This window comes from Oncorhynchus tshawytscha, linkage group LG32 (assembly GCF_018296145.1).
Source record: "Oncorhynchus tshawytscha isolate Ot180627B linkage group LG32, Otsh_v2.0, whole genome shotgun sequence".
In the NCBI taxonomy this organism is placed as follows: domain Eukaryota; kingdom Metazoa; phylum Chordata; class Actinopteri; order Salmoniformes; family Salmonidae; genus Oncorhynchus; species Oncorhynchus tshawytscha.
The window spans coordinates 8,790,695-8,806,491 of NC_056460.1; the positions used below are offsets into that span (position 1 = coordinate 8,790,695).

General features: G+C 43.5%; 2 protein-coding genes across 3 annotated transcripts in view; one reads left to right on the plus strand and one right to left on the minus strand.

The window, feature by feature from the left end:
- Positions 1–2,168: 2,168 nt before the first annotated feature.
- On the minus strand, positions 2,169–5,343 carry aanat1 (arylalkylamine N-acetyltransferase 1). Its single transcript, XM_024396342.2, has 3 exons — positions 5,046–5,343; positions 3,004–3,158; positions 2,169–2,620 (listed from the first exon to the last, which is right to left on the minus strand). Exons 1-3 carry the CDS (start codon positions 5,209–5,211, stop codon positions 2,315–2,317), a joined length of 627 nt encoding a protein of 208 aa, XP_024252110.1. The 5' UTR covers positions 5,212–5,343; the 3' UTR covers positions 2,169–2,314.
- Positions 5,344–7,861: 2,518 nt separating this feature from the next.
- Positions 7,862–15,797, plus strand: part of LOC112230321 ((E3-independent) E2 ubiquitin-conjugating enzyme UBE2O-like) — a 46,443-nt gene continuing 38,507 nt past the window's right edge. The window contains exon 1 of one of the 2 annotated variants that reach the window (XM_042310926.1): positions 7,862–8,382. In XM_042310926.1, the coding sequence (XP_042166860.1) occupies positions 7,984–8,382 (399 nt within the window). In that variant the 5' untranslated portion in view covers positions 7,862–7,983. The remainder of the gene's footprint in view (positions 8,383–15,797) is intronic. The other variant, XM_042310927.1, reaches the window with a different exon arrangement.

Consider the following 15,797-nt stretch of genomic DNA (forward strand, 5'->3'; position numbering starts at 1 on the left):
TAACGACAATAATGCTTGCTAATGGGACACGTTAGCAGATTAACCCCTATAGCCCCAGGGAGAGGGGAGTGCAATACTGGTCTACATTGGAGACTGGTGTCTCTGCCGACAAACACACAGCCTGGTTTGCTTATATCCCTCCCTGATATACTGTATATCGGTAATCTAATTTCAATCATTTTCTCACAATCCAGAAAGAAACAGGTGCTGGCTAAAAGAGTAATACTACCATTAAATCTACTACCATGGTTTATAAAAGTCCCCACCCAGCTCTTTTAGCTGCCCAGTGCATTTTAAAGGCATAAATACAGAAGGATAAACAAAAACATTAGTGATCTTGAAAAGCAAATTAAAGTCCCAGGCAATCGCCCAGGTGTTGATGTGCCTTAAAGCTGCATATTCAGACAGGAAGAATGAGATTTAAAGTGTCCTCCTTGGTTGCTTGGCATTGAGTTAATGCTGTTTTAATGCTTGCCATGGATTGATACACAAGCAGCACAGCCACAAAACGCTAACAGGAAGAGAGAAGCTAGCTGACCCTTCTTCAATCTAGGCCTATCTGCATTTTCGTTAGATTCTCAAGTCATCCACTAAGATGCAGTTTGTTTGTTAAAATCTCAGACTTAATATGAGTTTAAAAAATTCCAGCATTTTATACAAAAATATGTACCTTGCTGCACTTTTCCTTGCTGTACTTTTTTAATGTGAACCTAGCATTTTCTGCAGGTAGCAGATTCTATTTGGTCATCTTGAATAAGACATTTTGTAAAAATGAATAAAGTAATACATTTATAATCACTTAATTACTCAAGTAATTCCATATCTTCCCCAAAGATCATGTCAGCCTTTGAGATTAAAAAAAGCCTTTTGTGAACGAACACTCACATTTGACTAGCTTTGACTTTGACTACTTTGAGGAGAAATGTACTTACTACGACTGTGATATGTGGTTGTCCTACCTAGCTATCTTAAGATGAATGCATTAACTGTAAGTCGCTCTGGTTATTTTTTATAAATGCTTGGTCTCTTACTGGTCAACTATCTTCTGTAACACCCACCACATAGGACACACAAACCCTGCCACAACACAAAACAGTGAGCAGAGACAAACACCTACCAACCACTGCACTAGCATCTCACATGTAACTCACAGCAAGCAGTAATCTCGTTCCCAGAAACGTTGTGCAATGGACCGGGAACGAGGTTTCACCAAGCTACTTACATACAGGGGCAAGAAAAAGTATATGAACCCTTTTGAATCATCTGGATTTCTGCATAAATTGGTCATCAAATTTGATCTGATCTTCATCTCAGTCACAACAACAGACAAACACAGTCTGCTTAAATGAATAACTCACAAATTATTGTATTTGTCTTGTCTATATTGAATACATCATTTAAACATTCACAGGTTGGGAAAAAGTATGTGAACCCCTAGGCTAATGAATTCTCCAAAAGCTAATTGGAGTCAGGAGTCAGCTAACCTGGAGTACAATCATTCAGACGGGATTAGAGATGTTAGAGCTGCCCTGCCTTATAAAAAAACACTCACCATATTTGAGTTTGCTATTCACAAGAAGCATTGCCTGATGCGAACCATGCCTCAAACAAAAGAGATCTCAGAAGACCCAAGATTAAGAATAGAAAAATGAATTCCCAAGTTTATCAAGACATTTTGCAAGACAATGTAAGGCTATCTGTCTGCCAATTGAAGCTCAACAGAAGTTGGGTAATGCAACAAGACAACAACCCAAAACACAGAAGTAAATCGACAACAAAATGACAGAAGAAAATACGCCTTCTGGAGTGGCCCAGTCAGAGTCCTGACCTCAACCCGATTGAGATGCTGTGGCAGGATCTCGAGAGCGGTTCACACCAGACATCCCAAGAATATTGCTGAACTGAAGCAGTTTTATAAAGAGGACTAGTCCAACATTCCTCCTGACCGTTGTGCAGGTCTGATCCGCAACTACAGAAAATGTTTGGTTGAGGTTACTGCTGCCAAAGGAGGGTCAACCAGTTATTAAATCCATGGGTTCACATACTTTTTCCACCCTGCACTGTGAATGTTCACACGGTTCAATAAAGACATGAAAACGTATAATTGTTTGTGTGTTATTAGTTTAAGCAGACTGTTTGTCTATTGTTGTAACTTAGATGAAGATCAGATCAAATTTTATGACCAATTTATGAAGAAGTCCAGGTAATTCCAAAGGGTTCACATACTTTTTCTTGCCACTGTAGCCGTCTTCCAGCCACGGAAGGTTGGTCACACCCCCCATTGAAGGAGGCATCCATCTTAGTTCGTATCCCCTCAAACACCACTGTTGCGGCGCATGTACGCGTGGCCCCGGACAGGGTACATCATCTCAATGAAGGTCAGGGGCCCCACGGTGATGTCGCTGGGGCCCTGCACTTTAAATCCTGACTTCTGGTAGAAAGGGACCAGGAAGTCTTCGCACATGAGCACGGCGCAGCGCACATAGGGCAGGCAGCGCAGGTACTGCAGGTAGCGCCACATCAGGATGGAGCCCTTGCCTTGCTGCCGGAAGGTGCGGTGGACAGCAAGCACATGGAGGTGGACCGTGGAGCCATGGGGCTTGTGGAGGGTGAGAGCGTCCTGAAAAAGGAGGGAGGGAAGGCTGAGTTTTGAGTGCATGAGTGCAATGTGAGATCACCCGACTAACCATTTATCATGGCCATGGAGATTTTTTCATGATCAACTCTATTGAACCCTGAATTGACAGGTTTGTGTGGATGTAAGCTTGGTTTATGTGGATGTAAGCTTGGTTGTGTGAATGTAAGGTTGGTTGCATTCTCTGATTTTGAGATGTTTTATATAAAAATCTTGAAAAAATAATTGTACGTATCTATTGATAAAATACCACATTGAAGTACATCCTCAAAGCTTGTCTTTTGATTCATTGGGTAGGCTACCAAAAATCATTCATTATAATAAAGACAATGTCCCACTTATTCAACACATTTTGACTTGGGGCTTACCATGGCTAGTTTCTCCTGGTCCCACAGTGATCCTATGATGAAGGCAACGAGGCGTCCCTCCTCAAACCAGCCCAGAGACAGCTCAGGGCACAGCGTCAGGAAGTGACACACCTCATCCAAGTGGAGCGGACACTCTCCAGACACAGAGATGAAGGCTGAGGAGGTCAGACAGACAACTCAAGTCCATGATCAAGTACACACGTAGTTGTTCAGTCTAATCTCAGCTTACTTCCAACTAAACTCAGCATAAAAAGAAACGTCTCTTTTTCAGGACCCTGTCTTTCAAAGATAATTCGTAAAAATCCAAATAACTTCACAGATCTTCATTGTAAAGGGTTTAAACACTGTTTCCCATGCTTGTTCAATGAACCATATACATTTAATGAACATGCACCTGCGGATGATCATTAAGACACTAACAGCTTACATAGGGTAGGCAATTAAGGTCACAGTTATGAAAACGTAGGACACTAAAGAGGCATTTATACTCACTCTGAAAAACACCAAAAGAAAGATGCCCAGGGTCCCTGCTCATCTGTGTGAACGTGCCTTAGGCATGCTGCAAGGAGGCATGAGGACTGCAGATGTGGCCAGGGAAATAAATTGTAATGTCCGTACTATGAGACGCCTTAGACAGCACTACAGGGAGACGGATGGACAGCTGATCATCCTCGCAGTGGCAGACCGCCTGTAACAACACCTGCACAGGATCGGTACATCCGAACATCACACCTGCGGGACGGGTACAGGATGGCAACAACAACTGCCCGAGTTACACGAGGAACACACAATTCCTCCGTCAGTGCTCAGACTGTCCACAATAGGCTGAGAGAGGCTGGACTGAGGGCTTGTAGGCCTGTTGTAAGGCAGGTCCTCACCAGACATCACCGGCAACAACGTTGTCTATGGGCACAAACCCACCGTTGCTGGACCAGACAGGACTGGCAAAAGATGCTCTTCACTGACGAGTCGCGGTTTTGTCTCACCAGGGGTGATGGTATAATTCACGTTTATTGTCAAACGAATGAGCGTTACACCGAGGCCTGTACTCTGGGGCAGGATCGATTTGGAGGTGGAGGGTCCATCATGGTCTGGTGCTGTCACAGTATCATCGGACTGAGCTTGTTGTCATTGCAGGCAATCTCAACGCTGTGTGTTACAGGGAAGACATCCTCCTCCCTCATGTGGTACCCTTCCTGCAGGATCATCCTGACATGACCAGCCAGCATGACAATGCTAACAGCCATACTGCTCGTTCTGTGTGTGATTTCCTGCAAGACAGGAATGTCAGTGTTCTGCCATGTCCAGCGAAGAGCCCGGATCTCAATCCCATTGAGCACGTCTGGGACCTGTTGGGTCGGTGGGTGAGGACTAGGGCCGTTCCCCCCAGAAATGTCCGGGAACTTGCAGGTGCCTTGGTGGAAGAGTGGACTAACATCTCACAGCAAGAAGTGGCAAATCTGGTGCAGTCCATGAGGAGGAGATGCACTGAAGTACTTAATGCAGCTGGTGGCCACACCAGATACTGACTGTTACTTTTGAATTTGACCCCCCCCCTTTGTTCAGGGACACATTATTCCATTTCTGTTAGTCACATGTCTGTGGAACTTGTTCAGTTTATGTCTCAGTTGTTGAATCTTGTTATGTTCATACAAATATTTACACAATTTAAGTTTGCTGAAAAGAAACGCAATTGACAGTGAGAGGACGTTTCTTTTTTTGCTGAGTTTACTTGCTTGGTGACATGAATCCCATCATGACTGACTGACTGTTTGTTTGTCATGCATTTGGTTGGTATCCAAAGATTTATTTCCAAAATATATATTAGCCTAGTCTATAAAATTTTTTTTAAAGTAAACTTTAAACGTAAAGCACCTCATCATTAAGTATTCTATATTTGACAAGTTCAATTAATGACAAAGCATTTTTTTCCCACAAAACATCAATATACCTTTTTATGTCTAGGTACAAAGTTGTAAAGAAAAACGACCAGTATTGGGGTAAAAACAAGTTCTACATTTTAGTAAGTTAAAAGTTGTTACCCTCTCTTTCGATCTCAAACACGCTGATTGCGTCCTCCGGGCTGAGGCAACGGAACTCGCTGGCCGGGAGTGTGTGGCGACGCCCGCGCCTGGGGGTGATGGAACCCATGGGAGGGCGCATTAGGAGACTAGATTTCAGGAAAGGCAGGGCACTGACTGTCGACATGGTGTCTGATCGAAGTTCCAAGCTCTTAAATCAAATAGAAATGTTGATATTTCAATATAATTTATACTTGATATTGAATGGCTGCCTGTCTCTTCGATATCTGCTCCACTCAAGTGATCCAAGTGAAGAAGGGTTGTGTGTAAAGTCTGAGGTTAATGTGGTGTGCCGTGTGTATTTTTACCTTTGGCAGTAAGTGCTATTAGTCATAAGCCTACAAGCTGGATGACCAAATTCTGAGAAAATACCTGTCAACAATAAACATATTGACCCGGATTTATTGGGGATATTCGTCACTTGTGTTTGGAATTAGCCTCTTGTAAACATGCAACTAATGGATCGGCTTTTGGCTAAGCCTAGGTATCACCTATTTTCAGTTATTTAATTTATATCTATAAATTACAATTTACATATTGGTCTAAAAATTCAGTGTTTGATGGGTACAGTTTTGGCCTTCTATACTGAACAAAAATATGAACATGCATGCAGCCATTTCAAAGATTTTACTGAGTTACAGTTTGTATAAGGAAATCAGTAAATTTAAATACACTCTTTTGGTCCTAATCTATGGATTTCACATGACTGGGAATACAGATATGCATCTGTTGGTCACATATCTTTTTTTTTTTTAAGGTAGGGGCGTGGATCAGAATACCAGTCAGTATCTGGTGTGACCACCATGTGCCTCATGCAGCATGCATGCAGTCAGGATGATCCTGCAGGAAGGGTACCACATGAGGGAGGAGGATGTCTTCCCATGTTCAGGCTGTTGATTGTGGCCTATGGAATGTAGTCCCAATCCTCTTTAATGGCTGTGCGAAATTGCTGGATATTGGCAGGAACTGGAACACGCTGTCGTACATGCCAATCCAGAGCATCCCAAACATGCTCAATGGGTGACATGTCTGGTGAGTACATAGGCTATGGAAGAACTGGGACATTTTCAGGTTCCAGGAATTGAGTACAGATCCGTGTGACATGTGACCGTGCATTATCATGCTGAAACACGAGTTGATGGCGGCTGATGAATGGCATGAGGATCTCGTCACGGTATCTCTGTGCATTCAAATTGCCATCGATAAAATGCAATTGTGTTTGTTGTTTGTAGCTTATGCCTGCCGATACCATAACCCCACCACCACCATGGCTCACTTTGTTCACAACATTGACATTAGCAAACCGCTCGCTTACACAACGCTATACACATGGTCTGTGATTGTGAGGCCGGTTGGACATACTGTCATATTCTCTAAAATGAAGCTGGAGGTGGCTTATGGTAGAGAAACTAACATTAAATTATCAATTATCTGGTGGACATTCCTGCAGTCAGAATGCCAATTGCACGCTCCTTCAAAACTTGAGACATCTGTGGCATTGTGTTGTGTGACAAAACTGCACATTTTAGAGTGGCCTTTTATTGTCCCCAGCACATCGTTGTGTAATGATCATGCTTCTTGATATGCCATACCTGTCAGATGGATGGAATATCTTGGCAAAGGATAAATGCTCACTTACAGGGATGTGAACAAATGTGTGCACAACATTTTAGAGAAATAAGCTTTTTGTGTGTATTATTTTTCAGCTCATGAAACATGGGACCAACACTTTACATGTTGCGTTTATATTTTTGTTCAGTGTATAATTTAAAATATAAGTGGAATATAGGCTGTGTGTAATTGTAAAATGCCTATTTTATTTAAATGTTGATATCAATATCACTCGATCAGAATTTTCCGCATAGAATAGGCCTACTGGTGATTGTATTATGAATCTTATCGGTTGCCCTCATCTATTTTCCAAACGTCATGTAACTCAATCAAATAAGGGAAACTTTTCCATTGTACATTAATTGTCTCGAGATTGTGGTTCATGTTTTTTTTTTCCCCATGTAAGAGTTTGTTGATCATTATTTCAGTTTTAATGTATAGTTTTTCCCCTGCTGGCAATACGTTGCTGACCAATACGAAATTCGTTTTGTTGTTTTTTTGGCTACCTGATAAATGCAGGTAGAGAACAGAGTTAGCGTCTGTATTTGTTGGAATCCCTTTATCAAAAAATAGAATATGCTTCTCGCATTATATACATTTTTATAGATTTATACGCGCATCTTTGCGCTTAACAAATAAGACATATGTCCCATCAAGTTAGCCTACAGAACACAACTACCGTGTCAGGCACGGTATGCATAAAATATGTTATTTCATGCCACAATCCTGTGAAACCATGGCTGTGTCTGCAATAATAAGCCAATTTCAGCACTCGACACTGACACCAAGTGGCGAAAAATGGCACAGAACGCCTATTCGAGCCCGGGCTACAGACTTGTTGATGAAATTGACGTCTTCTCTTTCATTATGTTTGCATTTCTGTAAGAAATTAAATAAATAAATAAAAACATGATCATGGCTGTGATATTTAATTAACTTTATTGTTAGGCTGTGGCCAATCCTACGAAATTGGCCACATTACATCATTCATTTGTGTCATCGTGGAGGAAGCAACACCTGCCCGTGTGACTAGAATATCAAGAAAGATGTGCTATAATAACGGTGTGATATAACTGTCTGCTGTCTCAGACTCATTTATTCAGAGTCAAGGCCGGTGGAAAAAAACACCTTTGTCAATCTGACAGACCCTCGACTCTTCTCCGAGTGCATTTACGCAGCGCGCGCCCTACCGACGTAAACACGTGCACTTCCCTGGTTACAGGTTTCTCTTTTTTTCTTCTCCACCATCTCTCCCCCTTTCTCTCATTATTCCCTGACAACTGCAGCGATGGCGGAACCGGTGGCATCGGACGCAATAGCAACAGACGCAGCTCTTTCTCCGGCTGTAAGCCCGGGTTCGGAGCCTCCATCCATGGCGCTCTCTCCTTCTGCAGGCGGCTCCCAGCGGCTTCTTTTCTCCCACGATTTGGTGTCAGGTCGGTATCGCGACTTGGTCCGGTTCGGCCTAGTCAGAATGATACAAGGCGAGGAGGAGTTTGATTCAGATTCGGACCTCGAAGATGGCGGAGGTAGAGGCGGGGGTAGAGGCGGTGGTGGTGGTGGCTGTATCCCCTGTAACTCGGACACCGATAGCAGTGTTGTGGACAGCCTGGCACCTCTGGGAAGGGGTTTTGTCCGGGTGCAGTGGTACCCAGAAGGAGGGAAGCAAGACATACGGGAAACAAAGGTAATTGTCTGCTAACGTTAGCTAACTAGCCACACACTATGTTTTCAACGATGGAGGTAACATTTAGTGAGCTAAGCTAGCTCCCAGCACAAGGTGTGCTTTCCCGTTATTGACGGCTGGTTCAATTAATTAGTAACGGTACACCGCCACCGGTTCAGAACGCTATAACCTGCATTGCGAACGTTTTAGGCGCGCTTGTGTACTTGTTTGTTGCAATTACTATACCTAGCTTCAGCATATTGCCCACATGTCTTGAAATGTGCTGTTCAACTGGGTGTGACATAGCATGTTTGGCTAGCTAACTTTTTTATTATTGCTTACTGGTTAAACGACTAGCTAGTGTGCTAGTCATTTATTTAGGTATAAACAACATTCTCCACGAACCAGTTTAGCTAACTGGCAGGTTGGCTAGGCTACCTTGCTAGCTAATGAAACGCACGTTGCTGATCAATTAACCTGAGACGCAAACTAGCTAGTTTTCAGTAAATGAATCATGACAACTTTTGTAGGAGAGGGAACACTTGCTATAACTGCTGCTTAAACAATGAGATAAAGGACTTTAACTGAATCATGTAAGGTGGTCTCTGGCTGATGCTGTATCTGACACTGACAGCTCAAGCTAGCCATGACCCATCGTCATATGAGATTGCTAAAATGATATCACTGATAGAACAATGACCCAGACGTTTCACCGGATCTATAAACCTGAAGCATCTGGTTGACGTATCCACTCACCACCAAATGTGATGAGCGGAAGCCCAATTGCCAGCAGTGGGAGATGGATTCTGGCCGACTTTCTGCTAATTTTGTCATTGATGAAGCATATTTGATCTCAATGCAGTTTTCTGTCCCCATAAGAAGCGGTTGTTTAGGAGGGCGAATTGAGTTATTGCACACGCGTAGGCCTTTTCTAAAATGCAAATACATGCTAGAATGCGTCAATATGGGTTCTGCCCACCTCCTTGCTTGTTCTGCCCACTATTATTAATTTGCTCCCATAGGACCACAGTCTGTTGTTACCATCTTTTGGTTAGTTATACAAATCTTTGATTCTATGCTAAACCCTCCACTACACGAGGAGTCAGTTTAATCAATGATACTGATGGTGTAATGTTAGTTTTCCATTGGCCAAAGGCAGTTTTAAAGTGGATAACATCCTGCATGACTGACATTTTAAAGTGGATAGGTTTTTGCTGACGTTTCATTTATTATTAACAATAATACATCGATACAAAGCTGTAAATGGTATTTAACCTTGCCTATGAATGCATTTCACAGTAGTTACCAAACTTAGTCGGAAGCAGGTTGAGGCTATCGCTATATTACATAGGGAAAGATAACCTATGCCATCACAAAAAAATCAAGTTAAATAGGGTCCAATCTATTCACAATATTAATTCAAAAGAAAGGTTGCCCAAAGCAGAGTATCCAAGCGCTCAAAGCCCATGCATAAAAGCTTTGTCGAGCCAGTATCATTACAAACGGAAAAGAGAGAGCTATTGACATAATGGGATTCAGTACTGCAGTAACAGGGAGCTCATTCCAGGGCCTTATGGAAAAGGGTCACACTGAGGGAGTGGGGCTGGGATGGGGTTGGGCCTAGAAGATACTCACGGTGTACAGTGCTGCTTTGTCCTCTGGAGTAAATGTGTAAAGTTCTAGCAATGGATTCAGGGTCTGGAAGTCAGGACAGAGGTCTAGTCATGTATCTGTGGGGATAACAATGGGTCAGGGATGTTTACCTACACACACAAGGGTGACACGGCTCTGTGTGACTTTGAATGCCAGTCTTGTTTTAGGCCTTAAACATTGCCCTCCGTGTGTGTGTTTGTCCAGCCTGATCTGTGTGTGTATTCTTCCTCCCTGTGTGTGTGCGTCTGTTTGGCTGTCCGTTAGGGCTGGGAATTGCCAGTGACCTCACGATACGATATCGCGATACTTGGGTGCTGATATATGTATTGCGATTCTCATGGTATTACATGTGTTGCGATTCATTGTTCCAAACATATTGCTCAGTATATGTCTACTGCAGAGGGACAAGAGTGCCATGAGAACTAGTTTTGATCAGTCATGGAAATAAAAGTGCTGAAAACATATGCTACCTATTTAAAAAGGAGATGGGAAATGACTGGAGTTTTGACGCAGATGCACCGAACTAGTGCAAAAATTATATAGTCAATACAATATGATCTATTGTCAAATAATATCCCGACTATATGGAACTGTATCGATTTTGTTTTCCCCCATCACTGTTGTCAGTGTGCATCCTCTGTCTACCTACTGCTCAGACGGTGTTTCTTCAGTCACATATTCTCTTGAGCAACTCAAAGATTCACATCTATAATTCATGACCAGGCCACTTCCTGTGGAATGCAAAAATTGCATATTTCCAAGGAAGTCTGTCCTGACTGCTTTTATTTCTTACCTTCCTCTGCTTTATACCCATTTTCACACACTTCCGGGGACACTGGGGTACGAAAAGTCAGTACCGTAACCTAGTTTTGCATAGCCATGCATCCAAATCATGTCACACCAACCTTTTGGAGGTCTGAAGAATTGGCTAGAATGGTGTGCAAATGTTTTAGTGGATTTTACATTTCAAGAACCTGTCCCCACGTGCTCGTGGAAGGGGTGCTGCGTTATGTTAGTCACTGTTTTCCGACCGGGTAGGACACATTTCGCAGAGTTGTTGTGTATGCCAGTTTGTAACATTGCAGGAAATATAAGAAAACCTAGAGGACGAACAGAATTCTGTTTTGCCAGAGATGTGCTCTATACATAAAATCGAGTCGTTGAAGGCACTACCATTCCTCTGCTAGATCAATACATAGAAAATATGCTATGACGTGTCTACTTACAGGCTATGGTAAAAGTTTAGTGTATCAAGTGTTGCCGACGGTCTCCGATTTCTTGAAATTGAAAGTAACCACAAACACGGCACACATCAACATATTTTGATGGGATTGATGGGATCCCCTATTCCCGACCACTGTTGCTCCTACGGCACAAACTAATTTAGTGGGCACCTTTTTCAGCTCTGCCCAAGCAAGGGATTGGTTTGACGTGTTGTAAGGCATCACTGGTTTCCACCCCTTTTGTAGCTACTTTCTGCCATTGACTTTACAAGGCTTTCCTATTAGGGAAGCCTGGCTACCTGATTCACCAGCCTCTTTGTCTCCCTCACTGCTCCTGCAGTTGTTATTCCTCAAAGATTTTTACCAATGAGGAGTTCATTCAGGATTCGTATGACAGATATTTACTTCAAGACAGAGAAGGCGAACAACATAGTCTCGACATGCAAGTAGATAGGCCTACGGCTCAGGTCTTGTGACTTGTTGTCTCAATGTGACGTGTGCGTCCGTGAGGTAAAGTAGAACTAATTCCCTCTCGTATTCAGTTCCTCACAAACGTACTCGGAGAAAGCGTAATAGAAAAAGAAGCGTTCCCCGTGGGGTGCAAAGCTTTCATTTCCCACTGTCACCTCTGTAGTTTTCTTCTTATTCTTCTTCAGATGTAAACTTATTACTCTTCATCAAGTTTCCCTGTGGAAACTTATATAGATGCACACTGCTGTCGCAACAATGGCAGACTGACACTATTTTTATCTGCACTGTAATAAGCTCTGCCACGTTTTCCCGATGAAATCTTAATTACATCTCCAAAAGGAGAGTATGGTATGATTGGTCTCGGATCTGCCACTGGCGTGGCGCTGTTTCAATCACTTCCCAGAACCTCATTATCCAAGCCGGTCATGAACATGCTTTGCATATTTCATTCACAGCCAGACTCTAAGACTATGAGGGATATGTGTAAAGCTTGGCACATTGCGTTGAGCCTCATAAGAAATAATGGATGTGAGGTATCACATCCGGCCGTGATTGGGAGTCCCGTAGGGCGGCGCACAATTGGCCCAGCGTCATCTGTGTTTGGCCGAGGTAGACCGTCATTGTAAATAAGAATTTGTTCATAACTCACTTGCCTAGTTAAATAAAAGTTCATAATTTAAATTTAAAAAAATAATCTTAAAAATAAAACATCATCTAGGTCAAGGACACCGCCGCTCTCTGTGATGTCTTTGTTTGAGCGGGCAATCATTTTCCTCTATAATGATCTCTCCATCCAACCTGATTGGAAAGGAAGGTGTGTTGCTTTGCTAGTTCCATCAGAGGTGGACTACTACCCAATGTTTCAAATGTACTTTCTTCAAGAATTAAAAATGAAATGGTTATACCCGTTTTAAACCTGATTGGATAGGAAGGTGCTTTGCACTCTCTCAATGGTGGGCTAGTCATATTAGAAACTGTACAAAGAACCCCATGTTTCAACCTTGCCGTCTTCTTTAAGACCTGTGTGTAAAGCTGTACATATTGGTTAAATGGAATAAACACTAACTGGAGGTGCCTCCTGAATAGCAACCATTACATCGCTAGCCTAGCAAGGACGCTAGGAATGAAAATAGTGCATCTCTTGACTACAAAGGACATTGTCTCTCAATGAGGCTAAGGCGGATATTGAAGGTCTTTGACAGGGTTCTTGCTGTGGAAGCCTGTGGCTGCCTACAGTTCAGTACAGCGACGGTGAGCACACAGCGGCATTGCTAGAACACTAGCTAACTCAGCCCCGTTGCTGCAGTACACTGTCTAGCCCTCCCTAACTTTCTTATGATGGGCTTTCCAAGGCTATGACTGCAGCAGGTAGCTGACAGTGGAACGCAGGGCGTGGTACTGAGGCCGGGGCGATGGTTTCCCTCCCCACCCTCTTATCCCTTATTCAAGGCTGTGCTCGGAGACGGAGCTGTCAGACAGGGGGGTCTGAGGTGACCGTGACGCCTAGGCCCTTGGGGTGGAGGAGGGGTGGAGTGTGGCGTGATGCTGCTAATGACGGTGGGTGCAGCCGGTTCCAGGGCCTACTGCTGCCGACTCTACTGCAGAGAGAGAGAGAGAGAGAGAGAGAGAAGGGAGGAGAGAAAGAGGGATGGAGAGTGTAAGGGGAGAAAGAGGATGAAGGGAGCTGGGAAGAGAATGAGGGGTAATGAGTGGGGGCACGAGGGAGAGATAGTGAGGGGAGGAAGAGATGGGCTAGCTCTGGGCAGATGGTTGCTATGCTAATGAAGAGCTTTTTGTCCTTAAGTGATAAGGCCCCCCCTTCTGTCCCATTGGTTCTTTAAATTTTTTTATTTTTTTTTAAAATTTCTTATTTTACCAGGGTCTATTTTTAGAGGTTTTTGTTTTCTTGTTGCAAGCAGTTGCAGTTATAGGCCTAACCCCTTAGTTTGCTGAATAGGCCGATATCTCTTTTTACATACCGACTTGGGAGTATTTGGTCTCCTTTTGTTGTCCGGAAGGTAGAGTGCGGTCCTTTCAGGATGCTGTTTACAGGTATTGCTAATCTATGCTAGGCAAAAATTGTGAGTATTAGCATTCACCCGTATTGTTTGACTCTGGTTTATCCGGGGTAATGAGTGAGTATTCCGTCTAACTGCCTCTGTTGGGCACTGGAATGTGGTTGGATATACATTAGGTATCACCACACGACTAGCTGAAAAGGCATTAGAGGTGTGCTCTTTAGAGGCTCGTAAGCAGCACAAGGCTCATGCTTTGTTTTTCTGACCTCGGCTCTCCCGCTCTGTCCCCTCTGGAGAACATGTCATACATAAGCCTTGGTCCTATTTGTCACCTTTTTGCCCCGTCATCCACCCCCCGTCTCATTTGCCGCTTTATTGGGCTGGCCTGTCTTCTAGTGATGTATGGGGAGGTTGGAAGGATCCATCTCTGTGATGGGTGCAGTTTAGGTTTTTGCCCTAGCACTACACAGCTCATTCATATAACCAACTCCTCAAGCTTTGATAATTTGAATCAGCTGTGTAGTGCTGAGGCAAAAAACAAAAGGTGAAACCAGGGGTGCTGGACTGAGTTTGGGAAGCCCCTGGCCTATACAGTTGATGCCTTGTAATTTGAGTCACTCCACATGTGCTGATAACACCTTAGCCTTCTCCAATCATATTGAGACATCAGCCATCTTGTCGTTATTAGGTTATTAATTATCCAGCCAACTCATTAGCATAGCGCTTGAATAATTGCCATTAGTGGTTAGCCATTCCCTACTGAGGAGGCTTAAACGATCACAAAATTAGGGTGTCTGTATTTAGACGATGGATGATCCTAATTGACTTACAGTTAAGACTAAATGACTGACACCACCGTGATGTTACGCCATTCTCCTCACATGGTAATTGACATGTCGTCATGACGTGTGTTTTGACGCAATAAGCGCTATGTAGCTTTTTGGTTACTAGCCTCTTTGCTACTTAGCAACCTGGTCCTAGTCCTGCGGCTCTCAGAGAATAGGCAAGACTGCAGGCCCGTGGTTGACTATTAATGAAGTAATCCGGGACACACTGCCAAGTAGCCTCAGTGTAAGAAGGGAATGTATGAGCTTGAGTAATGTTAAGCAGGTGCCAGGGCCTTAGCGTAGAGTGGACACACACACACACATGTCACACATTCACAAGCAGCCAGAACAAGGGATCATCAGCAGATTGAAAGTGACAGGTCTGGAAGGTGAAGAGGTGTGACAGCAGGTGGAGGAGAGAAGCAGCTAAGTCATCTTGGATCCATCCTTCCCTATAGCCTAGGGCTTGTGAGAATAGCTTTGGTAACTCACTACAAAGATGTGAAATGATAAGCTATCCTCCTCCCTCCTCCTATCCCTCTCTTCCCCTCATCCCTCTCTTCCCCTCCTCCCTGTCCCTGTGGAGTTCTGTTCTGGAGATTGCAGAGCAGTGATGTAATGTGGAAGGGTTGTTGTCAACCACACCCCTCCTGAGATGATGTATCTGATACACTCTCTCTGTTTCTCTCGTGCTCTCTTTCTAAGGGCTTTATTGGCATGGGGAAAATGTTTGCCAAAGCAAGTGAAATAGATTATAAACAAAAGTGAAATAAACAATAAAAAAGGAACTGTAAACATTACACTCACAACAGTTCCTAGGATATTTGAGCAGGAATCTGTATGCAGAGCCTCAATTTGGTGTTTGTCCCCATTTTCTGAATGCTTTTTTGGTGAGCGGATCCCAGACCTCACAACAATAAAGGGCAATGGGTTCTATAACTGATTCAAGTATTTTTAGTCAATCATAATTGGCATATCGAATTTTATGTTCCTTTTGATGGCATAGAAGGCCCCTCTTGCCTTGTCTCAGATCGTTCACAGCTTTGTGGAAGTTACTTGTGGCGCTGATGTTTAGGCCAATGTGTATGTGTAGTTTGTGTGCTGTAGGGCAACGGTGTCTCACTGAGATTTACTTTCGGGGCCCAGGTCTGACAATCTGTGCAGAAGATCTAGGTGCTGCAGAAGCACCAGATCATCAGCAAACAGTAGACATTTGACTTCAGATTCTAGGAGGGTGAGGCAGG

Coding starts and splice junctions, on each gene's coding strand:
- aanat1 (XM_024396342.2), bottom strand. CDS start 5,211: ATGTCGACAGTCAGTGCCCTGCCTTTCCTGAAATCTAGTCTCCTAATG. Junction 3,159..5,045: donor GTTTGAGATCGAAAGAGAGG/GTAACAACTTTT, acceptor TGACCTCCTCAG/CCTTCATCTCTGTGTCTGGA. Junction 2,621..3,003: donor ACCAGGAGAAACTAGCCATG/GTAAGCCCCAAG, acceptor CTCCTTTTTCAG/GACGCTCTCACCCTCCACAA.